Source organism: Rattus rattus, chromosome 9, assembly GCF_011064425.1.
Source record: "Rattus rattus isolate New Zealand chromosome 9, Rrattus_CSIRO_v1, whole genome shotgun sequence".
NCBI lineage: Eukaryota > Metazoa > Chordata > Mammalia > Rodentia > Muridae > Rattus > Rattus rattus.
In genome coordinates, this window is record NC_046162.1 from 8,744,875 (window position 1) to 8,772,015 (window position 27,141).

At 43.4% G+C, this 27,141-nt stretch overlaps 1 protein-coding gene across 2 annotated transcripts; it reads left to right on the forward strand.

The window, feature by feature from the left end:
- Positions 1–8,872: 8,872 nt before the first annotated feature.
- Positions 8,873–25,908, forward strand: Bfar (bifunctional apoptosis regulator). 2 transcript variants are annotated; one of them, XM_032911935.1, is made up of 7 exons: positions 8,873–9,241; positions 12,804–13,008; positions 13,644–13,813; positions 16,247–16,391; positions 20,356–20,529; positions 21,264–21,466; positions 21,555–22,145. In XM_032911935.1, exons 1-7 carry the CDS (start codon positions 8,979–8,981, stop codon positions 21,607–21,609), a joined length of 1,215 nt encoding a protein of 404 aa, XP_032767826.1. In that variant the 5' UTR covers positions 8,873–8,978; the 3' UTR covers positions 21,610–22,145. The 2 variants fall into 2 exon arrangements, with proteins under 2 accessions (XP_032767826.1, XP_032767825.1); XM_032911934.1 differs by lacking the exon at positions 21,555–22,145 and adding an exon at positions 24,471–25,908 and having other exon boundaries at positions 8,875–9,241.
- The last annotated feature ends 1,233 nt before the right edge of the window (positions 25,909–27,141 follow it).

Below are 27,141 nucleotides of genomic sequence, written 5' to 3' on the forward strand. Positions count from 1 at the left end.
GGACACGAGTTTGTAATATGAGTTGAAATTGATGTATCTGTAAGGTACTGGGGATTACACACAGAATTTTGTTATTCTTGGCATCTGATCCACCACTGAATTATAATCCCAGCACCAAAATGAATATTTTAAAGCAACTATTATTAGGGTATGTGTTACTTGGTAACCCCTGTAAGCTTTTTGGGTTGGGGGTATTGTAGTTTGGGGGGCAGGATTTGTTCTGTGTTTCTTAATAGCTTTCTGAGTTGTTGAACAACTACTGCATGTAGTACAGAATAGGTCCTAGAATGTCTGCCACAAGGACAGCAGATGACAGCTTCAGCCTATGCCCTTCTCAGCCTGCCCCTGTCTTGGCCAACACAGCTTACGGCAATCTGTTCAGACAACAAGTCAGGGTCTAACGGAGCATGTTACCTTTATCCTAGTAACCTCTGGCCTTCTCCGAAAGAGTCTCTCTGGAATTGGAAAAATACAGAGTTATAGACAGACTGGAAATGATTTCTCTCTTATTAATGGAAGAGCTGGTTTTACTGTCTACAGGAATTCCACTAACATTCTGTTCTGTTCACTGACGATTGGTTGTTACTGCCATTCCTGACCTTTGCCTCACTTGGTCTGGGCACTTTAATTTTTATTTGGTAGTCATAGAGATGGGTATGTACTTTTTGTATTCTGACAGTATTTTTAGTGTTATCCCAGACTAGGCCTGCCTCCCAACTTGATTGTGAACATTAAGAGCTAACAGTTGAGTTCATGTTCCAGCCCATGTTGTTGAATCCTAGCTCCTTTTTCTCATCTGTATCACTGCAGCACCTTGGTGTATACGAGTGATACAGGAGCAAATTTGTCCTTCAAGCTCATACTGATTAAATACTTTGTTAGGAGAGTATCTTTATGAGGACATTCTTTAAATTTCTACTTTATGTGTGTTAAGATTTTTATTTTATATGCATGAGTGTTTTGTCTGCATGGATGTCTCTGTACCACATGCATTCAGTGCCTGCAGAAGCCAGAGGATGATACCGATCCCCTGAACTGGAGTTACAGATGGTTGTGTCCTGCCACGTAGGAGCTGGGATAGTCTTCTGGAAACGCAGCTATTGCTCTAACCACTGAGTCTCTCTTCAGCCCCAAAGGGAGGGTTTTTGCTCACCGAATATCTTTGTAAAGAGATGATTGAAAAATATTATTTTAGGCTGAATCCGAAATAGACCTTAAAAATATTCCTCAAAGTTTAGGTATAATTTTAATCATAATACCTGATTTTGGATTGGTTTTATTTGAATATATATGTGTGCACATGGAGGCCAGAGGTCAGGATACCATTGTTCAGGTTTCATCCATCTTCACTAGGCCTGGAACTCATTGATTAGGCTGTAGGGCCTACTTGTTTCCACCTCAGCTTTGTGATTATAAGCTATACATGCCTTTTTATTTATTTTTTAATGTACATTGGTGTTATGTCCATGTGAGAGTATCAGATCCCCTGGAACTGAAGTTACAGACAGTTGTGAGCTGCCAGGTGGATGCTGGTTGTTTAACCTGGGTCCTTTGGAAGAGCATCAGGTAACTCTTAACCACTAAACCATCTCTCCAGCCCACCTTATTTATTTGTTTATTTTTTAAAATATGAGATCTGAGATCCAGCTTAGGTCCACAGCACTTAGCAACTGCGTGTTTTCCCTCAACTCGTGGTTGTTTTGTTGTTGCTATTGTACTATTATTGGGGGGGGGTGGCAGGGTCGGGGGATAGGATCTTCCTATGTAATTCTGCCTGGCCTGGAATTCTTATATTGCCCAGGCTAGCCTCAAATTCACCTGCCTCTGCCTTCTTTTCCTGGTACATAAAAGACATGAACCATAAGGCCTGGCAAAGACATTTTTAAACCTAGATTAAAGGGTTTCTTACTTGATAAACTCAATAAAATTTATTGCAATTAGTTGATCAAGGTGGGGGGATGGAGAGAAGGCTCAGCAGTTAAGAGCACTGACTGCTCTTCCAGAGGTCCTGAGTTCAATTCCCAGCAACCATATGCTGGCTCACAACCATCTTTAATGGGATCTCATGCCCTCTTCTGGTGTGTCTGAAGATAGGTACAGTGTACTCATAAACATAAAATAATTTTTTAAAAGTTGGTCAAGATGGCAAGGCCTATAATCTACAACTAGGAGGAGATGAGACTGCCATCACTTGATGGTTAGCAGACACTACTCTTAATCGCTTAGACATCTCTCCAGCCCTCAATCTCTTAGGCACAGTAATTAAAACCTAACTTTAGCTCTCACAACATTGCTAATTGACTGAGTGGTGGTGATTTTACTATATGAGCAACTGACCAAGCCAACAGGTAACAGCAGTGCTACTGGTGGTAAGTAGCCCTCCAAATAAGTGTATTGGTGAGGACCAGACCAGACAAGACAGCCTTCAAGAGGAATGGACAGACTTATTTATCTCAGGTTCTTTGAAAGCAAAGCATCATTGGGGACATTGTGTGCATCCTAGCAGTCTTTTTTCTTTCACAGATTTTCAAATAACTATACTTCACGTTAACTATGGCTTGAGGGGTGGGAGGATCAGATTGAGGTAGACATGGTGCTGCCTCCCTCTAATAGCACCAGAACTGGTAAATTCAATCCTAGCTTGGGTTAACAGTATGAGACCTGTCACAAATTTTAAAAAATATGGTTTACCGATATCTTGGAAAGGCCCAAGTTATCAGAGGCTACTCTTTTAAACTTTTTTGTGGTCCATGTAACTCAGATTATCCCCAGTGTTTCATACACAAACAGGTTTCTGTAGCCTCCCACCCTAAAGCAAAGTGGAATTGTAACTAGAAAAATGTGTGAAAGACCTAAGCTACCACTTTCTCAGCCTGATAGCAAACCACCATGAAAAAACTTAATCAGAACTTCAAAAGTTGACTATTCCAAAGCTAGTTAGCCTAAAAGCAACTATGTACACAATTTCAAGGCATCCCATTAAGGACAGAAACTGAGAGCTGGGGACTAACAGCATTAAACAGAGGAGGGAGGGGCTGAAGAAGTGGCTCAGGGGTTAAGAGCACTGAGTCAGTGCTCTTCCTAAGGTGCTGAGTTCAATTCCCAGCAACCACATGGGGGCTCACAACCATCTGTAATGGGATGTCATGCCCTCTTCTGGTGTGTCTGAAGACAGCTACAGTGCACTCACATACATAAAACAAATCTAAAAAGAAAGACAGGAGAGGCTGGAGAAGAAAGCCAGCCTGCTGCTGCACCAGACATTGCTTCAGCAGTTGGTGGACACTGACAAAAGCCAATGAAGGACAGGAAATGGTTGCTGCTTGGCCCTAATGCTTTGTCATTCTAACCAGCTTCCAAAGTAGGATACTAATCTTTAACCTTGTGTTGGTGGTGATCATTCCTGAGAACCTAACAGTAACCAGAAGCTGCTATGCAGCAAGTGGCCATTCCAGGGCAGGGCATGGAGATCAGACCTAGTTTGCCTCTTTAGGCTCCAGTAGAGGACCCTACTGTTCATTCAGAATGACTCAGCTCCTGTGCAGACTTGTGGAGTTTTGTTCCTCTGTATTCCTGGGGGCCAGGCAGCTGTAACTTTTGCACACTCTGATGTATATTCCCATTGGTTTTGAACTAGGTAATTAACGTGTAGTTTGTTCAGCAGGATCTCCTATGAACAGGAGAAGAAAGATTTCCCTAAGCCTAGCCTTGCTCATGTCCCCTCAACTCTTCAGGGCCTCTGATGTGGTGAAAGAAAGACAAGCGAAGAGGAAGGTAGCCAACTTGCCTTTTAAGGAGACTTTGTTGAAAAGCAGCTCTCAGCAATCCAAGCTGCCCGCCCCAACTGGCCACATTCCTGTAAACATCCTCAGGCGCAGGGGCTTCTAAAAGGCCTTTTATGCAATACCACAGCAGCAGGATGTGTATACCAAAGCCTAAGCAAACTCGAGTGTCACAACTAAATTTTGTCATTTATCTAAAAGCACTGCTTCTTACTTAGGGAAATAACTCCAGTTTATGCAGATAGGAGGAACAGAGAAGAGCCTGAACTGAGGCTTGTCCCTTTCTGGTAGTTTCCAGGGTTGCTTGTCTGTGGCAACCTAATGTGACCTAGGTTCTGTTTTCAGGCATGGTTTCTCAGTTTGTAAAGATTTGGGTTTTTGTTTGTGTATTTGTTTTCTTTCTTTTTTAAAAAAGATTTATTTAATGTATATGAGTACATTGTAGCTGTCTTCAGACACACCAGAAGAGGGCATCAGATTCCATTATAGATGGTTGTGAGCCACCATGTGGTTGATGGGAATTGAACTCAGGACCTCAGGAAGAGCAGTCAGTGCTCTCAACCGCTGAGCTGTCTCTCCAGCCCCCCCCCCCCTTCTCCTGGCCCACCTTTTGTTTTCAAGAAGGCTTTCTCTATACAACAGTCCTGGATATAGTGCAACTACACCTGACCCGTGCAGCTTCTTGTTTGTTAGAAGGAGGAGTGGGTTTTTTGTTTTTTTTTAATTTAATGTATATGAGTACACTGTAGCTGTCTTCAGACACACCAGAAGAGGGCATCAGATCTCATTACAGATGGTTGTGAGCCACCTTGTGGTTGCTGGGATTTGAACCCAGGACCTCAGTGCTCTTAACTGCTGAGGGGGGAGCGGTTTAACTCCCTAGAAGAAAGTTTTACAAGACAGTTACTGAGCCCAGCCTTATGTAATGACTTATCAAATATACCTTTAATATCTTGTGGGTGGTTTTTTTTTTCCTCGATTGAAGTAGGTATATCAGTTGTTTTGACCTTTTTGTTTTGGTTTTTTGAAACAGGGTTTCTCTGAATGGCCTTGGCTATCCTAATACTTGTAGAGCAGACTGGCCTTGAACTCACAGAAATCCACCTGGCCCTATCTCCAGAATGCTTAAAGGATTGGAGGCATGCGTTGCCACCGGCCTGTTTTTAATTTGCGTTGCTTTCATTGGGTGAAGGGAAGGAGAGCCAGCGGCACAGACCGTGAGTGGTGTCAGAGGCCAACATGGGGGAATGGTTTCTCCCAGGGATCAAACTGAGGCTGTCAGGAGTGGCAGTAGTCACCTTAGCTATGCGTTACTGTCTTGCTGGTGCAGCAACCTAGAAGGCTGAGTTTTTAGAAATTAACTTCAATAGTACATTAATTTCTCTGCACATGGCTCTGAAGTCTATGCTTTTAGCCTCATTCTCATTGCCAGTTACAGTTTCACCACTCCAGCTGCTTACTACGTATAGACCCTTCTGGGAGTCTTGTCATTACTTCAAAGGCTACTTCTCTAAACTTCAGTGTGTGTATATATATTTCTAAGACTCCACTATCTTACTCAGTATTCTATTGTTGTGAAGAGACACCATGAACACTCCAACTTCATGAAAGAAAGCATTTGATCTGGAGCCGCTTGCTTACAGCGTCAGAGGTTTAGTCCATTATCATCATGACAGGGAGCATGCTGGCACTTTTGCAGTAGTTAAGAGCTACATCCTGATCCCTGGGCAGAAAGAGAGCCTAAATGGCTGGGTTTTCAAAGCCTTGAAGCCAACCCTCAGTGATACACCTTCAACAAGGCCGCACCTCCTTTTTTTTTTTTTTTTTTTTTTTTTTTTTTTTTGGTCATATCATCCCTCTCCTCTCCTGCCTTCCCAACTCCTCCTCCCCCAATATAGTTTCTCTGTGTAGCCCTGGCCCTCTTCCACCAGCCTTGCCTCAAACTGAGAGATACATTTGCCTCTGCTGCTCAAATGCTGGGATTAAAGTTCTATGCCACATAGCCCAGCAGCATGGTACCATTCTTACTCAATTTACCACAGGTACCTTCTTTGGTTGGAATAAGTGTGATATGGGAAGGCAACCCTTCTGTCCCCACAGTGTGCATTGCATAAAGAAGAAGTCAGTGTTGAATGTCTTCCCTAATGCACCCCAACTTTTTGCTCCCTGAGACAGGGACAGTATCTCACTGTATAGCTGTATAGCCGTGGCTGGTCAAGAACTCACCGGTACCCAACTGCCTGCTTACACGTACTGGAATTAAAGGTGTCACTTAATTTTTTGACACAGAGACATATTTACAAATCAGTTCAGCTAGACTAATTGGCCAGTGAACCCCATGGATCTCCCTGCCTTTGGTTCCTTGGTAGTGGGATTATAAGCCCACACTACCCTTGCCTGAATTTCCATGGCTGCTGAGGCTTCAAACTCAGGCATCTATGCTTCCATGACAAGCACTGTCTCCCCTTCCCCTTAATTTTTAACTTATTTTCTTAACATTCTATATGTTCTTCATGGTCCCACAGCACTAATCCCTAATCCTTATATTTTGTTTTCTGCCTTCTTAAAGCAAAGCATTAATACCCTGTATGGTGCTTTGAATGATAAATGTCTCCCAGAGTCTTGGGCATTTAAGTTGGTCCTAGTTAGTAGAGAGCTATTTGGGTAGTGTGATGGTTTGTATATGTTAAACCCCAGGAGTGGCACTATTAGAAGGTGTGGCCATGTAAATGTGAAGTGTGTCACTGTAAATGTGGACTTTAAGACCCTTATCCTAGCTGCCTGAAAGTCAGTTTTCCACTAGCAGCCTTCAGATGAAGATGTAGAACTCTCAGCTCTGCCTGTACCATGTCTGCCTGGACTGAATCTCTGAACCATAAGACAGCCCCAATTAAATGTTGTTCTTATAAGACTTGCCTTGGTCATGGTGTCTGTTCACAGCAGTAAAACCCTAAATAAGACAGGTAGGTTTAAGAGGTGTGGCTTTGTTAGAGAAAGTGTATCTCCTTGGGGGAAGACTTTAAGAATTTAAAGATTGAATCATTTCTACTTAGCTGTTTTGTGCCTGTGCTCAGCATGTGAGGTGTGAGCTCCCGGCATCCTCATCCGACCATGCCTGCTGTGTTGGCGCACTTTCCTACCTTGATGAACACTCAGCCCTCTGGAAGCATAAGCCAACCCCCCTTCCTTCTCTTTTAAGTTATGTCAGTCGTGGTGTTCTAACACAGCAACAGACCAGTAAGCAAGACATCTTTGTGACTTGTCCATAATTCTTCTCAGCCCAGCCCCATTCACAAAGAGATTTGTCATGGAGAACTCAGCTTCACTGACTTCACTGCACCTGAAATTGTCATGTGCTCTCAGCAGCCATCTTCCAGCTTCATTAACCTGGTATAGGAAACAGCATAGCAGATCACAGCCCTGTCTGTCATTGCTGGTTTTGGCAAAAATACAAAACAGTGCCCGAAGCAGGCCTAGCTAGCTCTCACTTAGATGGCCTGTATCCTTAGCTGAATTCAGATGTGATGGTCATTTACCTAAGGGCCTGGCTTAGCACCTAGCTTTTAAGAGATGCTCAGAGAGTGATGGTGTCCTGGGCTGAGGATGTAACTCAGTACTAGAATACCTGCCTAGTATAGACAAGGTTTTGATCTTCAGCAGTGCAAAACCAAAACAAAAATGCTTGTAATGTACTTATCATATACTAGTGTGTCACACTGAGAAGGCTGAGCTGCACACTGGGGCCTGTGTTCATTTTTTGTGTTTTATTTGCATGTTATGGTTTTCTGGAGTAAAAATTTTGCTATGTGGCCCTGTCTAGCCTGGTACCCACTATGTTGCCTAGGCTGTGTTAATCCTACTGGGCAAGAATAAGACCACTGCCACAATTTTTGAGCCAAAATTTAAGCAAGCTTTATTCAGTACTGGCCAGGATGATGGACACTAGCCATGTCCACACCTGGGATTCCCAGAGAATGACTGTGAATTACACATTAGTCCCAGTGCTATAAAGGCAAGTCCCACACAGCCACATACTTCTTGCACTTGCCCAATCAAAGCAAGCATACTTTGTGATGTACTTCCTGCCTCTGTGCCTCCTGCCTATGTGTGATCAAGCAGTTGATCACACATCCTGTGCAGTTGGGGCAACCAACCTTGTTTACAGGAGTGAAAACAGTTGGCTTGTTATCTACTTGAAGAACAGCCCTCGGCATTCTAGGAAGTTATCTATCCTTGGTCAAGTGGATCTTACAGGTTTAAGACATTTTGTTTTATAGCTCTCTTAAGTAATTTAAACTTAAAACATAACTTTAGCCCTCTGGAGTTAGTCGCTTGCCTCAGCCTCCTTGGTTCTACAGGTGTAAGCTACCATAGTTAGCTTTTTTTTTTTTAATTATTTATTTTACATACACTGTAGTTGTCTTCAGACACACCAGTAGAGGGCATCAGATCCCATTACAGATGGTTGTGAGCCGCCATGTGGTTGATGGGAATTGAACTCAGGACCTCTGGAAGAGTGGTCAGTGCTCTTAGCTGCTGAGCCATCTTTCCAGCCCCATAGTTAGCTTTTATTGTTTTGACGTGATCTTTGTATGCTCTCATGCTAGTTTCGAATTAAAGTGCTGTGACCCTCTTCAACTCCTGAACAAGTGTACACTGTCTGTTAACATGGTGTCTTCAAACATCATGCCTAAGCTCTTGTCTTTGTGGCCAGTGTGGATGACAATGGCAAGACTGAGAAACTTACCATTTCTCAGTCTGGTGCCATTAGGCACCAGAAATATGTGCCTATTGCCCTCCTCTTGTGGGTGTTGGTACTGTTTTATATTTTATCATCTTCAGATACAGCTTAGTTGGTAGAGTTCTGTCTAGCGTGTATGAAGCCCTGGTTCAATTCACAGCTTCACAGAAACAAGGTATGGTGCACACATCTTTGTTCTTGGCTACTAGGAGCTTGATGCAGGAGGGTCTAGAATTTGAGCCAGCCTGGACTATATTACTCACCTCTCCCCCACACATATACCCCTTAAAAAGAAAAAGAGAAAAACAAACCTTGAATAAAATGACAGTAATCTTACAGCTACTGTTGATCCTGTTTCATTGCTCTCTCCCTCCACTCCCACAGACTATATGCACTATAGCAGTATCCTGAGTTTGAAAGTGTCTGTATGTATGGATCCCTGAATTTGCTGAGAGATGGAGGAGCCTCAGAAAAATGACCTGAGCATGAGAGGGCAGGAAGAAGATCATCCTGTCAGAAGCAGTGGCCCTCAGATTTCTGTGAGTGAGTTCTCCTGCCACTGCTGTTACGACACCCTGGTTAACCCCACCACCTTGAACTGTGGCCACAGCTTCTGCCGGCACTGCTTAGCATTATGGTGGATGTCTTCAAAGAAAACAGAGTGTCCAGAATGCAGAGAAAAATGGGAAGGTTTTCCCAAAGTCAACATTCTCCTCAGGTAACATTGGGTCCTTTGACAGCATGGATGTGCAGTGTGGTTCTCTGTGGGAACTGCTGTTATGAAGAAGCAGACTTGGGGCAGAGCTTGGAACCAAAACACCAGATTCCCTTTCTTACAAGTCTTGGTTGTCATCTGTCCTGTTTTATTTATTTTTTAGACAAGGTGTCACTACACCATGTCGGGCTGGCATGGACCTGCTGGGTAGATTAGGCTGGCCTTGAATTCACAGACCTATCTGCCTGCCTCCTGAGTTCCACTCCATTACCTTTCCTACTGACTCTTGAACCCACTTTGAGTTTTAAGAATGAGTCTCACTCAACTCAGGTTGGCTTCAGACTCACACTGCCTCTTGCCTCGGCCTTCTAACTGCTAGGATTTTAGGGACAAGCTGACATGCCCAGCTGATTGTTTTGTTCCACAGGAAGAAACAGACATACATTTCTGGTTATGACTGTTGCTTACAATCCCCTATTCCAGAGCACTTCTTCCTGGTTTATACTTAGAAGAAAATGATAAAACTGTACAATTAGATGCTGACTTTCATAATCTGTAAGTAAAACCTATGTCTGTCATCACCTGGTAAAGTTTCTTTCACAACCAGCCACAAACCCTTTCAGATGGCTGGTTCTTTCATGCTCCCATGCAGTAGGGCTTTTCCAGTTTTTGTTTTACTGGTTCTGGTTTCTTTTTATTTGTATCTATGATTTTTACCTGTGTTTACATATGTGCGTCTTATTTGTGCCTGAGAAAGTCAGACGAAGGTACTGGGTGCCCTGGAACAGGAGTTCTGGTTGTGAGCCACCATGTGGATTCTAGGAATCAAACTTGGTTCCTCTGTAAGAGCAGCAACACTCTTAACACAGAACCTCTTCAGCTCTTCCTAGTTTTTGTTTGTTGTTTTTTTTGGTGTGGTGTGGTGTGGTGTGGTGTGGTGTGGTGTGTGTGTGTGTGTGTGTGTGTGTGTGTGTGTGTGTGTGTGTGTGTGTCTGTGTGTGTGTGTGTGTGTGTGGTTTGTTCCTTTGATTTTTTTTTTTTTTTTTTTTTTGAGACAGGGTCTCACTGTATAGCTTAGAGCTCACAGAGACCTGCCTACGTCTTTGGGATCAGTCATGTGCTCCCACGCCCAGTGCCTTTTGAGGCTCTCATTCTTCTTCCTCTTACCTTAGCAATGTGCCTAACGTCTCTCAGATCATAGGATACCCAGAAGGTCCTCCAGCCCTTCAGCCCAGCGTTGCTGATAACTACCTGCTTTACTTTACCAAAGAGCCCTGTGGGGCCAGCAAGATAGCTCTGTAGGTTAACACACTGCCAAAGTCTGATCTCCTCCTTCCACAGGGTGGAAAGTTGTCCTCCAACTTCCAGCATGTTCCATGGAGAGAAAAAAAAGGAAGGTTTCCCCAAAGTCAACACATCCATAAACACATACACAAAATAAGTAATGTAATAGAAAGAGTCTTAGAACTAGGCCTAGGCGCCCCCATACTTAGCTTGGTTCTGAGAGCTCATACACTAGGCCAGCCTGGGCTATAGAGTGAGCTCCAGGACAGCCAGGGCTACACAGAAAAACCCTATCTTGAGGGGAAAAAATAAAAATAAAGAAAAAAAGAAGCTTTTTTTTTTTTTATAGCCAACAGATCCTACTACAGGGTCTAAAACTGGTGGACTTATGCAGAGGGTAAGTGACAGTGGGCACTTAGCCCCAGTTGATTATAACATAACCCTGTCCTAAGGCTCAGGGCAAATCATGGAAAGATCGTTACAGCCAGAGATGAAAGACCAAGATGCTTCATATGAGGTACTTTCGAGATATAACAAGGAAGCTACAACCTGAAATCTGAAAAATGTTTGCATTAATAAGACCTGAATGAACACACCACCAGTTGACAGTTGACATGGCAACTTTCAAATCCTACCTCTAAATCAAGAACTACAGGCAGTCAGTGACTGCTGAGAGAAAGAGAATCCAGGGACAAGCTCATCCAATTCTAAGTGGTCAGCACTGGACACTATATTTGAGCAGCACCAAGTGGACTCAGTGGGTTTTATATATAAAACACTAATAAAGTCATTAATTTTACAGGGAAGAATTAGAGGAGAGGGAAAAGGGGAAATGATGTAAATTACCAATATTCATTTGTGAAATTAAAAAAAAAACTAGATTTTTTTATAAAAGAAGGGAATAGCACTTCTGTCAAAAAAATAACTATATAGAATACTTTTCCAATTGGATTTTATTTTCTATTTCTGTAAATGAATTTTTATGATAACATAAACTGTACATACAGATATATACATTCATATACTTTTAATTTCATTGGGTTTTTGAAACAGGGTCTCATTTTGTGGCCAGGCTAGACTCAAAACCACAGTATTCACCCTACGTGGCTTCCCAAATGTTGGGACCCTGTCAGTAACAGCCACATCTAGTTTATTGTTTATATCATTTTTAAAAGTCAGAACTAGTAATCAAGCTAGCAATCTCTTCTCTCTTACCTTAGGATCTTTCCTTTTTCTGCTGAGTAACCAGTTATGACTTAGTTGTGATTTTGTTCAGATTTTTAAAACTTTTGAAGAGGTCTGGAGAGAGAACTCAGGAGCTAAGTGCATACGACTTCTACAGAGGATCTGGGTTCAACTCCCAGCACCCACATGGCAGTGCACAAATGCCTGTAATTTTAGCTCCAGGAGTGGTGCCCATACATACACTCAGGCACACGTGCACTCTGGAAATATGTCACCCATGCGTGTACTCGGGCACACACCCACGTATGAAGTAAGTAAATTTGTAGCACAAAAGAATGCAACTGAAGCAGGGCATGCTGGTGCAGGAAGAGGATCCAGGAGCTCAGAGCTCAGTTATCCTTGCTGTCTGAGGAAATCAAGGCCACCCTGGGCTACATGAGACCTTCTTTCAAAAATACTTTTCAATATATGTGCTGACAGAAAATGCTAGTATTTTCTCACAACAGTGGTGTATTATCAGTGTGTATTGGAATATCACTGTTGTCATGCAGTTATCTAACTTGATACTCAGTGGGCCAGTACATTTATAAGAATATGTGGTATTCTACCATAAGAGTTCAATATTCTAGGCTCAGCAGGTCATAGTACTTACCACTCAAGCATGATGACCAGAGTTTGATGGTAGAGGATAACAGACTCCTGAAAGTTGTCATCTAACCTCCACACGTGCATGACACATATGTGAACGTAATCATTGTAAGTCATTTTATTGAGTCAGTCTCACTATGCCATCCAGGCTAGCCTGGAACTGTCTATGTAGATCAGGCTGGCTGGGAACTCACAGAGCTCTGCCCTTGAAGTGTTAGGATTAAAGGCGTGTGTACCACACCTGGCACTATCAAGGGCAGGGTGGTAAAGCACTTCGCTGCCACATATGAGGCCTTAGGTTTAGTCCTTTCAGGGAAAAGACTTGGGTCTGAATATTTCATTTGACTGTTTCCTTAGTGGTGGACACATAGGTTGTTGTTAATTTTTGCTTTTTTGTAGAACTCTTTATTGCTCTTTACCTATCCTGTGGTTTCTCTCCTCTCCACAGGGACGCCATTGAAAAGTTATTTCCTGATGCCATTAAAATGCGAGTTGAAGATATTCAGCAGAATAATGATGTAGTCCAAAGTCTTGCAGCCTTTCAGAAATATGGGAATGATCAGAGTCCCTTAGCTCCCAGCACAGGGAGAGTGAATCAGCAGAGAGGAGGGGGATTCTTCTCCGGCGTACTCACAGCTTTAACTGGTGTGGCAGTAAGTTTGGCTGTTTAATCTACACCCTGCACCAACCCCCAGTTGCTTCTGAAGTCAGTTCTAGCATCACTTTAAACAGTTGATGGTGTGACCAGGTCTAACTCATTGTAGTCACTAGAATTGTGTTGCATAGTGATAACAGAACCTGTATAATAGGCTTTGTCTGGGTAAGTGTTAGCTCTGCTTACACTAACTCTTCCTGACCTCTCCAGTGGCATCATGATGAAACCCCCATTGTAGAACTCAGGAAAAAGGCAGAACAAGACTCAGAAACCGTATCTGCACTGTTGTAGGATTCTTAAGAGCACATATGTCACTGCCAGTGTAAAGACTGCTTAAGTCCAGTCTTCTGAAAATCTTAATGGTTTCCCCTAGAAAAGGCAAATGAGTTGGTGAAGTCAGGGACACAATTGATCCTACACTGTCTGTCATGTAACCTTTCCAGATCTTTGCACAGTCATGAGCAGAAATGAGCCTGGAGACTTATGTCCTCATTCTCTGTGACACAGGGTGCCTTCTTTCTTGAATAGACTTGGTGTCATTTCTCAGACTCAGCCGCTTCCTTGCCCTGCCCCTTAGGCTCCTCCCATCCTTAGGAACTGACCTTTTCGCTCTGGTCTCCTGCCTCCTTTCAGGTCATCCTGCTTGTGTATCACTGGCGAAGCAGAGAGTCTGAGCATGGCCTCCTGGTGCACAAGGCTGTAGACAAATGGACGACGGAAGAAGTTGTCCTCTGGTTAGAACAGCTAGGCCCTTGGGCCTCACTGTACAGAGACAGGTTCTTATCTGAAAGAGTAAATGGAAGGTGAGGAATTAAAATCTGTTACACCAGGGTAAGTGTGGTGGTGCAGGCCTTTAATCTCAGAGGCAGGCAGAGCTCTTGTGAGTTTGAGGCCAGCCTGGCAACGTCAGGCCACAAGGTGACATAAGGAAATCCTGTCCACACCAGACTGTTTGTAGATGGCTTTATTGAGATACATTCTACCTGCCACAAATCCTTTTCTTACAGAAGTGAATGGGTTTGTAATGTCTTCACAGATACACAACCATTTCCAGTCACTTCCTGACTCCCAACAAACCCTCTTTTCCTTACTGGTCCCCTCGCACTCCTTCTCCCTCAGTAGAGTCCATTTATCTTTGCCTGTGGATCCTGCATATAATCATGCAACATGGACCCCTTTTGTGCAGCTTTTTCACTCAGGCTAATTTCAAGGTTCACGGTGTTGTAACATTACCCGTGCTTTAGTCTGTCTCTGAAAAACTCTTCATACAGGTAGACCAAATTGTCAGTTCGTCTCTTTTTTTTTTTTTGTTTTTTTTTTTCCTTTTTTTTTTTTTGGAGCTGGGGACCGAACCCAGGGCCTTGCGCTTGCTTGGCGGGCGCTCTACCACTGAGCTAAATCCCCAACCCCAGTTCTTCTCTTGATGGGCATTTGACTTGATATCATTTGGAGCTCTTTGAAGAGTGCTGCTAACGTCATTCCTTTCACAAGGTTTTGTGTAGATATGTATTTTGGGAACTCTTCTTGGAGAGGAATGGCCACATCCCAGGGTCTATATGTATTTACTTTTCAAACACATTGAGTAATCAGTTAATTTCTTACTCCTCATTATGAAAGTAACATTGTTTTTAAAGACTAGCTGGGCAGCAGGAGTGCACGCTTTTAATCCCAGCATTCAGGCAAAGGCAGGCAGATCTGAGTTCAATGCCAGCCTGGTCTACACTGAGATCAGGACAACACAGTGAAACCCTGTCTCAAAAAACAAACAAACAAACAAAAAGAAGACAAAGAAGAATGACAATGTTGCTACTCTTCACAAATTATTGCTGTTAATATCATAATAGACATAACTGAACATGGTGGTACACAGTTATCCCAGCACTTAGAAGATGGAGGTAGGAGGGTCAGAGTTCAAGTTCAACCTGGGTTATATCACACCCTGTCTCAAAAAAAAATCTTATCACACGTCTTTCCAAATCTGAAGGAGTTTTTTTGCCAGGTTGCCATGCTGGAAATTGCAAAGGGCTTTGAACATACGAGCTGCTCTCCACTGTTGAAACCCTCCCTGGCCCTAGTGTCTTTCTGTTTAGTTTATATAGTTATATAAATATTTTGTTGGGTTCTAGGGGTTTTTTGTTTGGTTTAGCTTCGCTGCTTTGTTTGTTTGAGACAGATTTAACAGTGTATCCCAGTCTGATCTTGAGTGTTCAGTTCTCTCGTGTTATAATTATAGGAGTGAACTTAGCTTTTTAAATCCTCTACTACAGAACTATCTCTCACCTACAAGGGTGGTTTTAACAGTGATAACAGCTGTAGAAATAGATTGTTGGATAGGTTGTTGTAGAAATAGATTTTGGGTATTTTTTTGCTTTGCATTTTCATTCCATTTTGTTTTCTCTGTTTTCTTTCTTACTTTTATACATAATGAATTTTTAAATTTATTTGTGTGTGTGTGTGTGTGTGTGTGTGTGTGTGTGTGTGTGTGTGTTTTGCCTCCATTTTTTGTCTCTGTATCATAAGTATACCTGGTTCGTGTGGAGCTGAGAAGAGAGCCTTCAGATTTCCTGGACCTGGAGTTACAGACCAAATGTAGCCACCAAATCAGTTTGGGAATTGAACCCAGGTCTGCTGGTAGAGTGGCCTCTTAATTACTGAATCATCTCCGGCCCCTAAAGTAAATAAGGGGTTTATAACTCTTATTAAGTTGAATCAGTATCTCAGAACAACCACCGTTTCTGTTTTGTTTGAAGTTGAGATCTTGATATGTTGCCCAGGCTGGCCTCAGACTGAACATCCTTCTGCTTCAGCCTTCCAAGTCACTAGTATTGCAGATGTGCAGTATTGAATACAGCGAAAGCCACCACGTTTAATGTAATAAAGTGTTCAGTTGGATTTCCTTCTGGTTTTCTCCTACATACATCCTTTTAGAAATAAAGTAATATGACGGTAGGAATCTGTAATGGATTGGAGGCTTAAGAACAAACATCCTGATGCCTAAAGCAAGTCACTTTATTTCTGAAGCCAGGTTTCGATCCATAGAATGGGCATGATGCGACTCTGCAGAGTTAAATAATGACAATGGTTTGTGAAAATATTTCCAATTGGAAATTGGCAGGTAGTAAACAACTCTTGGCACAACTGTCTGATTAAACTAATGTTCAGCCTTACCAAGCAAGCCTACATCCCTGTGCAGTAAGGCAAAACTCAGTGTCTGCCTCCACCCCTCACCCCTGCAGGTTACTTTTAACTTTGACAGAAGAAGAATTTTCCAGGGCACCTTACACCATAGAAAACAGTAGCCACAGAAGAGTCATCCTCATGGAGCTGGAGCGCGTGAGAGCCCTGGGTGTGAAGCCACCACAGAATCTCTGGGAATACAAGGTAAACTCGTGGTTTCTTGTTTTGATTGGGGAGAGGGAGTGGTAGAAAACCACTAGCAATCACCTTGCTGTTCACTGTGTGACTTAAAAAACATTGCAGACAGTGAAACTGCAAGCATTGCATTGCTAGTCTCCAAAGACACCATGCTCCCACAGTAGGTGCTTCACAACCTCTCAGGTTTCCGTTCATAATCTATGCTATCCACTAGATACATTGTTTCACAGGTAAGAGTCAGGAACCACGGACAGTCTTCTGCAAATAGCTGGTTTTCCCTGGTGCTCTAGTTCATTCTTCATCTCTTTGATGAATCCTTTACTGAACATGTGTGACAATTTATGGATATTCCTGTTGATAGACAGTAACAACTTTTCTGTTCTGACTATTACTGTTACAGGTTACATGATTGTTGTACATAGAGAACCTAATTATTAGTAAAATATAAAAGCTTACATAGATGCTGTATTTGTCAGATATAGTTAGGTGTGTCCTGAAGAGGTGGAGTTTGGGTGTGCCTTTCAAAGCCTCCATAGAAAAGAATGCTAAAGAATGGAAAGTCCCTGCCTATTCTAAGGCAAGTGCTTGAGAAAGGTCTTAAGTCTTTGCTCTATGACCTGAGGCAAAGTCAACTGAATGACCTTGAGCAACACCTCTGTAAAGGAGCAATGGGTCAGCCCCTTCTGAGGTGGCTTGGAGACCCCCGCTGTGTGGAGAGTAAAGGGAGCTGGAGAGTTCTTTCATGAGCAATTGGACCTTTGATAGAGCCTGCTCTCTTCTTTTGGCTTGGAAGGAACTCTTGGTAAGAGAGAGAGAATTTTCTCTGTGGGCTTGTCAGATGTCAGAACAATACAGAAAAACTGTCAGGACTCAGGTAAAACAGTATTCTAGGAAAAGAAATCTTGGGTTTGTGGGAGCTCAAGAGAAAAGTAGACTAGCTAGGTAGAATGACACAGAAAGAGCTTTCTAACGAGCTAGCAGTTTAGTTGTAGGATCAGAAATGTCATTCAGAAAGTAAAGTTATCTCTTGAGTGAACTAGCAGGGTTGGAACTCAGTTTACAGCTCTCGTTTCTTTATTGGTGTAAATACTGGATGATTTTAATGGTTACAACAAATGATGCTGCTTTAGATATTCTCATTCTTCAGCATATTTACAATACATTGACAGTATACGAAGAAGTATCTAATTATCAGCTCACAAATAATACATAACTTCATCTTACTGTATTAGATAACTTGATCCTCATTGTGATGGTGTCAGTTGATTCTCCTTTACAGACAGAAAGATGAAACTGTAAAAAGCAATTATTTGGAATATAGACATGCATGCATGTTGAAAGAGGCATTATAAAGAAAGATGAAACTATATAACTCTTCTTTTTAAAGATTTATTTACTATATATAAATACACTGTTGCTGTTCTCAGACACATCAGAAGAGGGCATCAGATCCCATTACAGATGGCTGTGAGCCACCATGTGGTTGCTAGGATTTGAACTCAGGACCTCTGGAAGAGCAGTCAGTGCTCTCAACCACTGAGCCATCTCTCCAGCCCATAGCTCTTAAATATGTAGTAAAAATGTTTGTTTGTCGTTCAAGAGGTGCAAATGGAAGCTTTTCATCCATTAGCTTTCATCCATTAGCAGTGTAACATAAAGGAGGACAGTTTATTAATAACATCCCAATGGAAACTGCACTGGCCTTGGCGAGTGTGGGGTTGTTTTGTTTTTTAGACATAGTTTATCTTTGTAGTCCAACTCAAAAGAACTCACAGTCCTCCTACCTCAGTCTCCTGAGTGCTGGGATTGCAGCCATGCAACACCAAGTCTGGATGGGAAAAAAAAGTGAATGTAATTAGCCATAGAGCACATTAAAAATAACCCAAGGGGCAGAGCGGTGATGACACATGTCTTTAATCCAGAGGAGGTGGATCTCTGAATTGAGACCAGCCTGGTCTGCAGAAGTAGTTCCAGGACAACCAGAGATACACAGAGAAACACTCGAGGAAGGAAGGAAGGAAGGAGAGTGAGTGTGTGTGTGTGTGTGTGTGTGAGGGGGGGAGGGAGGGAGGGGGGGGGGGGGGGGGGGGAGGGGGGGGAGGGGGGGGGGGAGGGAGGGAGGGAGGGAGGGGGGGAGGAGCAGGGGGGAAGGGGGGGGAGGGGGGGAGGGGAGGAGGGGGGGAAGGGGGGTACGGGGGGTAAGGGGGGGAAGGGGGGGAGGGGGGGGAGGGAGGGGGAGGAGGGAGGAAGACAAACATGCCTAAGTGTCTGGGAGATGGCTCAGGGAGTAAAGTGCTTGTATGTAAGCATAAGAACATGAGTTCAGATCCACAGCATCCATGGAAAAGCAAAGCATAACGACCTGGGTAACCCAGGCTCTAATGGGTCAGAAACAGGCAGATCCCAGAAGCTTGTTGGCTGGCCAGCCTAGCCAAAATGGCAGGGTTTAGGTACAGTGAGAGAGAGACTCTGTCACAGAAAATAAAGTAGCAGGTATTAGTAGAGGCCACCATTGTTAACTTTTGGTCTGCGCACACAAGGGAGAACACCTTCACAAATGTGAGGCACACACACACACACACTCACTCTCTCTCTCGCACACACACACACACACACACACACACACACAGCTTATCAACAGGTTAAATATCTGACAAAGATAAACAAACACTCACTAAAAATGAGAAAGTGACTGTGTGTTGTTAATAAGAAAAGGTGACTGGGATAGCTTAGTGATAGAGCCTAGCATGCATGCAAAAGGGGCCTGTATTCAATTGCTAGCTCAATGGATAGTTGGTTGGGTGGTTTGTCAATCAATCAACAGATAGGCAAATAGAAACCTCTTCTTGAGGCAAAATCTAGACATGCCCAGAACTCAGCAGCTTCCTGTCTTGGGCTCCTAGCTACCAGGATCACATGCCTTCCTCACCAGACTTGACTCTTTTTTGTTTGTTTCTTTCTCTTGAGATAGAGACTCACCATGTAGCCTTGGCTGTCCTAGAGTTCACTACGTAGTTCAAAGTGGCTTCTCTGAACTCACAGAGATTAATCTGCTTCTGCCCCCCAAGTGCTGGGAGCAAAAGCATAATGCTTGACTCCTAAAATTCACCTTTTTCAAAATTTACCGTAATTTTTGAAGAATGGGTCTGGAGTTCCTCAGTTGAAAATTTGTACAATTTGGGTGATGGTGATGGTGGTGGTGGTGGTGGTGGTGGTTTGGTGTTTTGTGATGATCCCAGGGTAGAGTCAATATCAATGAAACCGATGCTAGTCTTGATCCTACCTCTGCTCCACAAGTGCCAGGATGATAAATGTTCAGCATCATGCCCAGCTCAAGGTGTGTCTTATAATACTGTTTTATTTGCATATTTATTCTTAGAGCTGTGTATACACATGCAGCTGCCATGGCACACATGTGTAAGTCTCACAATCTGCAAATATTGGAAGAAAATCTTTTCTTCTACTATATGGGTGCCAGGGGTCAAACCCAGGTTGTCAGGTTTGGCAGCAGGTGCCGTTATTCACTAAGCTATCTTACCTAGCCTAATTTTTTTTTTTTTGTAATGTGTTTGGATATATGGCCTGCTTGTATGTCTGTGTACCACATGTGTGCCAAATGCCCTCAGAGGCCCGAAGAAGGATTGAATCTCCTAGAACTGGGTTTGAGGGTGTGCATTCTCACCTCTAGCCAGCGTCTTGGGTTTTGAGATGTTCTTTTGCTATGTGGCTTACCCTTGAACTCGTCTTGATACCAAGGCTGGCCTCAGATTCTTAGTCTTTTTGCACATATTAGAGATGTATACAACCATGCCCAGCAAGACTAGAGCTTTTTACAGTATAACCTAACAAATGAGCTCTGTACCACACACGAAAGTCTGGTGGCAAGGGTCATGAGACATTGAAGGAGTGCAAGTGGAGAGCTGGCCACAATATATATACCATGGTCCTTCGTCTGTCTTGTTCTCTGCAGGCTGTCAACCCAGGCAGGTCCCTGTTCTTGCTCTACGCCCTCAAGAGCTCACCAAGACTTGGCTTGCTATACCTGTACTTGTTTGACTACACAGACTCCTTTCTACCCTTTATCCACACCATCTGCCCTCTGCAGGAAGACAGCTTTGGCGAGGACATCTTCACCAAGCTTCTGGTAGGAAAAAACTAATTCGTCTGAACCTCGGTGTTGTACAAAACTGGATAAAGTAGATCAGCCTTTGTATGAGTGTTGCAGGGCAAGCCCTCTACAGAAGAAAAGGGGCTCTCCTGGAAGCCAGACTTATTTTCTGTACTACTCAGCCAGAGTGAAGACTCTTTTAATATTGAAATTTTTTTGTAAAAAGCATTGATTTTGTTATAAAAGACATCAGTGTAGGTACAGAGCACCCTAAGAGGTTAGATGCATGGGCCTTGAGATTTGGCAGGACCCTTGAAGGACAGTAGTTAGGCCGCTACAAAGCAGGATTTGGATCTGCCCTTAAGGCCTCACAGTAGTAAGCCATGGCCCAGGATATGACTACTGGCACTGGCCAGTTATTTCCCTATGTCATATGTCAATCTCCAACCCCTATGGAAATCCTTTTGCTGGGATGGCTTCTCTGAATCTAATTGATCATTAGAGTAATATCCTTTGTTTGCTACTGTTGGACTATCTGTGTACTGTACTATACACACTCTAAAGGAATTACTTCTTCAAGGTACATATTTAGGTCTTTTTTTTTTTTTCACCCACCATATCACCATTCTATCACAGCTAAGATGCTCAATTCTAGGCATGTTTTGACCTTCCCATGTAGGTGCAAAGGAATAGAACAGAAATCTTACATTCATTTCACCCTGTATAAATCAGTCCTTTGATTGGGACTCTGTTGTGTGCTCTTCTTCAAGGACCTGAGGGAGCCCACGTGGAAGCAGTGGAGAGAATTCCTTATCAAGTACTCCTTTCTCCCGTATCAGCTGATTGCAGAGTTTGCCTGGGACTGGCTGGAGGTCCACTACTGGACATCGCGCTTCCTCATCGTCAATGCCATGCTGCTGTCTGTTCTGGAGTTGTTCTCTTTTTGGAGGATCTGGTCAAGAAGCGAGCTGAAGTAAGTGCCTTACTGTGGGAGATGGTTGGAGCAGTGGGGAGTGATAAAGAAATACCAATGAAGATGGTCCCCTTTAAAATATTTTCAGATCTGGCATGGGAAGAGGGTTTTCCCTAGTACCCCCATCAAACAATGGCCTGTAACTCCAACCACAGGGGATTTGGCATCCTCTTCTGGCCTCTGAGGACACTGCATTCATATGCAGAAACATACATATACATAAAACTAAAATAAATGAATTAAAATAAAGTCGTTTTAAAAAATTTTACCTTGACTCCTCAGGCTCTGATTTGAGAAATATTCTTTAAACAGCAAGTAAGAAAGTTATTTGTGTCTAGGAAGCAGTCTTCATTTCATATAGAGGTTTGGTTTTGTTCTTGATTTTCTTTGGTTTCTTTGTTTTATTTTGTTAGAGATGGGGTCTGTCTTAGGTTCCTAATGCTGTGATAAAACACTTTGATCAAAGTCGACTTAGGAAAGCTGGTGTGGTGGTGCACTTTTTTAATCTCAGCACTAGGATCTCAGAACTGGGAAACGGAGACCTGCAGATATCTGGGAGTTCAAGTCCAGCCTGATCTACAAATCGAGTTTCAGGACAACTAGTGCTGTTACACATAGAAACTCTTTTTTGAAAAAAAAAAAATCAGTTTCTAGAAGAAAGGATTTATTTCAGCTTATTGTTTGTAGTTCATCCGGGGAAGGCAGGGCAGGAACTGAATCAGAGGCCGTGGAGGAATGCTGCTTCCTGGCTTGTTCACCACGCTTGCTCAGTTTGCTTTCTTATACCACCCAGACCTTCGCAGAAGTGGCATGGCCTATAGTGTGCCAGGTTCTCCCCTGCCCCAGGAGAACTGTAGGCATGTGCTATTCCTCTTGGCGCTTTGTGGTCTTTGGTTTTGTTTAGTTTTTAGGTTTCTGTTATGTATGTATATAAAATTATTTTGTATATATGTTTATTTTGTCCTGCTTTGTAGCTCTGTCTAGCTACTCACTAGTAGACCAAGGTCACAAATGCTAGGACTAAAGGAGTACACCACTATACTATACTTGGCTCACTGTGCTAATTTGTGTGTGTGTGTATCCCATGGCTGGTCTCAAACTTAACAAGCATGCCTCTGCCTGCCAAATGCTACACACATGTACAACTACACCTGGCTTCCGTATCACATCCTCATTGAAAAGTAAGCCAGATAATTTCTGAAGTGGGGGGTTATTTGAAGGATTTTATTAATTGATGAGTAATCAAAGGAAAAGCAAGTATAGAAAAGAGCAATATAGTAAAGGCCAGAGAGATATCCTGGGAGTTTTATAGTGTTCTAATTCTGTTTTGCCAGCACTTGGGACAGTAACATTTCTGGATAAATGTAGGATGAGAACATTGGGCTACCCAGTCTGTAGGTATATCTATTGGTGGCAAGTGATAGGAGCCCACCTAATTGACTAAAATGCTCACCCAGAGTAGAAAGCATGTTTGGACCCTGTCTCAGTGAGGGCCTTACTGCTGTGAAGAGATATGATGACCATAGCAACTCTTTTTTTTTTTTTTTTTTTAATTTTTTTTTTTTTTTTTTTTTTCGGAGCTGGGGACCAAACCTAGGGCCTTGCGCTCGCTAGGCAAGTGCTCTACCACTGAGCTAAATCCCCAACCCCGACCATAGCAACTCTTATAAAGGACACATTTAAGTGGGACTGGCTTAGAATTCCAGGGGTTTTTTAGTTCATTATTGCCATGGCAGGAAGCATGGCAGCACACAAGCCAGCATGGTGCTGGAGAAGGACTGAGTTCTACATCTTGGTCTGCAGGCAGCAGAAGGAGACTGTATGTCACACTAGGCATAACCCGCCCCCACCTCAAAGTCTGCCCCACAGTGACACACTTCTCCAACAAGGCCACACCTCCTAATAGTGCTACTCACTATGGGCTAAGTACTCTAGCACATGACTCTATGGTGGACATACCTATTCAAAACAGCACAGACCCAGACATCCAAACACTTCTCAGGGATGCCTCCTTCAGGACCCTACTCAGCTCCTCTCAGCTCTTCCATCTCATGGCCTGTGCTTGCCCCAGAGCTTGGCCTAGCAGTGCTAGTGAAAAGCAAGCACTTCTTTTCCCATCACACTTGAAACAAGCCTTTACTCTGATTGGTCCAACTTGAATCATGTGCTCACACAGACATGTTACACTGCAGGAGTGTGCTAGGCTCTCCATGGCCAAGCTCAAGGTATGAAACATATCTCCAGTTCAGATCACAGAGGAAGAATAGAGAAGGGAGGGCCTGGAATGCACACATTGCCCCAGATAGACAATTGCAGGCACCTCCAGAACAATTCAGACTGTTCCAGGAAGACAGCTCCAGCAGACAAACAGGCTGCTACCTTGTTTCGCGTTGATGGCCAATTGTGTCTCTCACACAATTCCTGGCCTTATAAATTGTTGTAAGAACTCTCTCCGGTGTTTCTATTCAGCACTCCTTTATTCATTAGAGAATGTGGACATTTGTGCTTAGGCTTTGTCCCTGTGCGGTTCATTCCCAACACCATGTGGACAAGGTATGGCGACCTGTGTTTGAAATCCCAGCCTTCAAGAGGCAAAGGCAGAAGGCTGAGAAGTTTAAGATCGCCCTTTGCTACATAGCTTGAGCTATATGAAAGTTTGTCTCAGGAAAAAAAGAGCCATTGCCAGGTTGTGATGGCACATGCCTTTCACTGGGAGACAGAAGCAGAGAAGCAGGTAGATCTCTGTCAGTTTGAGACCAGCCTGTTTTAGAGTTCCAGAACAGCTGGGGCTACATAGAGAAAGCCTGTCTTGAAAAACCGAAAGAAAAAGAGTGACAGAGCAGGTAGAACAGAGGCTGTACCAGTGTGCCCAGAGACTATCCTTAGAGGACACGTACTAGGAGCTGGAGACTGGTGTCTCTCAGTTGTAGGAACAGGTGATGGGGCAGACCTTCAGTAACCAGCTCATCCAAGCCCAAACTCCACCACTCTTTTTTCTTTTCAGGACAGTGCCCCAGAGGATGTGGAGCCACTTTTGGAAAGTATCGACGCAGGGGCTTTTCATGGCCATGTTCTGGCCGCTCATTCCCCAGTTTGTCTGCAACTGTTTATTTTACTGGGCTCTGTACTTCAACCCAATTATTAACATTGATCTGGTGGTCAAGGAAGTCCGACGACTGGAAACCCAAGTGTTATGATCAGCAGCAAGGCCCTGAGAGAGCCCGCAAATCTACCTGACATCCAAGTTGTGACATTCAAAGAGACAAGGGACTTATTTCTACCCCTGGTAAAGCAAGGTGCTGCTTCTGTGTGTCAAGGCTTCAACCAGGTCCCTTGTCCTCTGACTCTGGCACCATGCCAGGTAACTGCTATCCAGGTGAGGCAAGACTCTGTGGTCAACACCCAGCCAGTCTTCTTACAGGGCTTGAGAGGCTCAGGCTACTATGGCCAACAGAAGTGGGAGTCTTGGACATGATTTGGGGTGGCATGCTGTCAAAAGGCTAATATAGGCTGTGTGTGGTAGTACACACCTTGAATCTGAGCACTTGGAAAACAGAGACAGGTGGATTTTTTTTAGTTCAAGACCAGACTGGTCTACAGAGTGAGTTCCAAGACAGCTGGGCTACACAGAGAAACCCTGTCTCCAAAACAATCAAATCAAAACAAAAGGAAGAAAAGATAAAAAGGAAGGTTATGATGGTCAGTGGCCTTAACCTCACTGACTGACAGGCTCCCAAACCAGGCTTATTGGGCCAGTTCTGTCACATGAGTCACATTTAGGAAAACAAGGGTAGGTTTTTGTCATAGGCATAGATAATTGCACATAGAAAATAAAGAGAAAGAGAAAACTTGAGGCTGAGAGACAGTGATGGCTAGCTGTGTTGTTTCCTGTTGTGATCATTGGAAACTGAGCTCTCCTTTCTGTGAGCAGGGTGTCCAATGGAATGCCCGTGAGGCTGTCTTCTTAGGTGACTGAGAGCACTACTTGGTGTTTTGTTTAAATGTGGAATAGACTGTTCAAGGAAGCATTTTGTAGGGTACCCTCATACTGTATAATGGATAATCTTTATTGTCCTGTTCTTTAGTATAAAAGCATGTATAACTATGCCAAGTGCTACCATCATGAATATGGAGTAAGCTGGTGTGTGCTGGTGTAGATGTAGTATATAGCAGATGTAGAGTGCGAGCTCATCAGCCTTGGCCTACCTAAAACAGCATCCAAAGTGTGAGAGTGTGGGGGGGAGGTAAGTATATAGGTGTGTGAGGGGGGTGGTGAGTGTATAGGTGTGTGAGAGAGAAAGAGACAGAGACAGAAAGAGAGAGACAGAGACTTAGTAATTCATTAACCCTTTGTATCTCAGAGTGAATTTCACTTAAACTTTGCATTGAAAGTTTGAAAAATTACTTGAAATAAATAATTAAAAATTTTTATATAAATACAACCTCTATAGAGAAGTCTGATTGCTAAGGAATTACAAGGGAAAACCTACATTGCTTGATGTGTTATAACCTAGTCATGTTGAGTTGCCAGCTCCAGTATACATACCGCTTAGAGATTTCTACAGGGAGGGAAGAGTGTTCATCTTTCCCAGTTTTCTCACAGAACCCCAGGGCCACTTGACTTTGTCTGCATAGAATAGAGACTCTGTGGCCCAGGCACACTGTAGTATCTGCATTTCCAGAGACTCCTGCTCTTCCTTCCCATGAGGATGTAGGGACTGGCTGACAAAGGTCACAGTCATGGTTTCAGGAGTGCCCAGGCTAGACCATGTATAGCCAGCCTCCCAATATCCCACCCCCACCTGTGGCCTTCCACACAAGTAGTAATGCCCAGGAAAAGAGAAGATTGGGCATGAAGCAGCCAGAGGGGCTGGCACTCGAGCTTCCATTAGAGTGGGCATGCTCAGATCCAGGAGTATAGGCTTGTGCTAATGCTTGAATCTATGTACCCTCCTAGGAAGGCTTGGGGTCATCAAATGGGAGGTATTCATGGGAAATGTTCAGACCCAGAAAAATGGCACCTTTCCAGATCTGAACCTCATATAACCCAGGATGGCCTCAAACTCAAACATAGCCTAGGCTAATTTTCAGCTTCTGATCATCAAGTCTTTGGAATTCTAGAATTACAGGTGCCGTGCAACCACACCCAGTTTTATATGGTGCTAGGAATTGACCTCTAGGCTTTATGCACAGAGAGCAAATACTCTATACTAGCTTAGCAATATCCCCTTGCCCAAAGTGGGATTTCTTTAAACAGATCCTGGGAAGAATTAGCACAAATAGGAAACTACTAGAAGCCAAAAGTCAGCAGTGCTGGATACAGAGCAGGGCTCATTTGTGGTAAGTGTGGTGCCACCAAGCCACACGCCCAGCCTAACACTGCTTTCAACAGTCAGTTTTCCAAGATTTTACATTCATGATAGAAAAGACTAAAAGTAGTAGGGCATAGTCTCGACTTTTTTAATTTTATTTATTTTTATATATATGCGAGTACACTGTTGCTGCCCTCAGACACCAGAAGAAGGCATCGGATCCCATTGCAAATGGTTGTGAGCCACCATATAGTTGCTGGGAATCAAACTCAGGACCTTTGGAAGAGTAGTCAGTGCTCTTAACCACTGAGCCATCACTCCAGCTCCTCAATTGCATCTTCTAAAATGAGGAAAGTACACAAG

Coding starts and splice junctions, on each gene's coding strand:
- Bfar (XM_032911934.1), top strand. CDS start 8,979: ATGGAGGAGCCTCAGAAAAATGACCTGAGCATGAGAGGGCAGGAAGAA. Junction 13,814..16,246: donor TCTGAAAGAGTAAATGGAAG/GTGAGGAATTAA, acceptor TCACCCCTGCAG/GTTACTTTTAACTTTGACAG. Junction 21,467..24,470: donor TGGTCAAGAAGCGAGCTGAA/GTAAGTGCCTTA, acceptor TTTTCTTTTCAG/GACAGTGCCCCAGAGGATGT.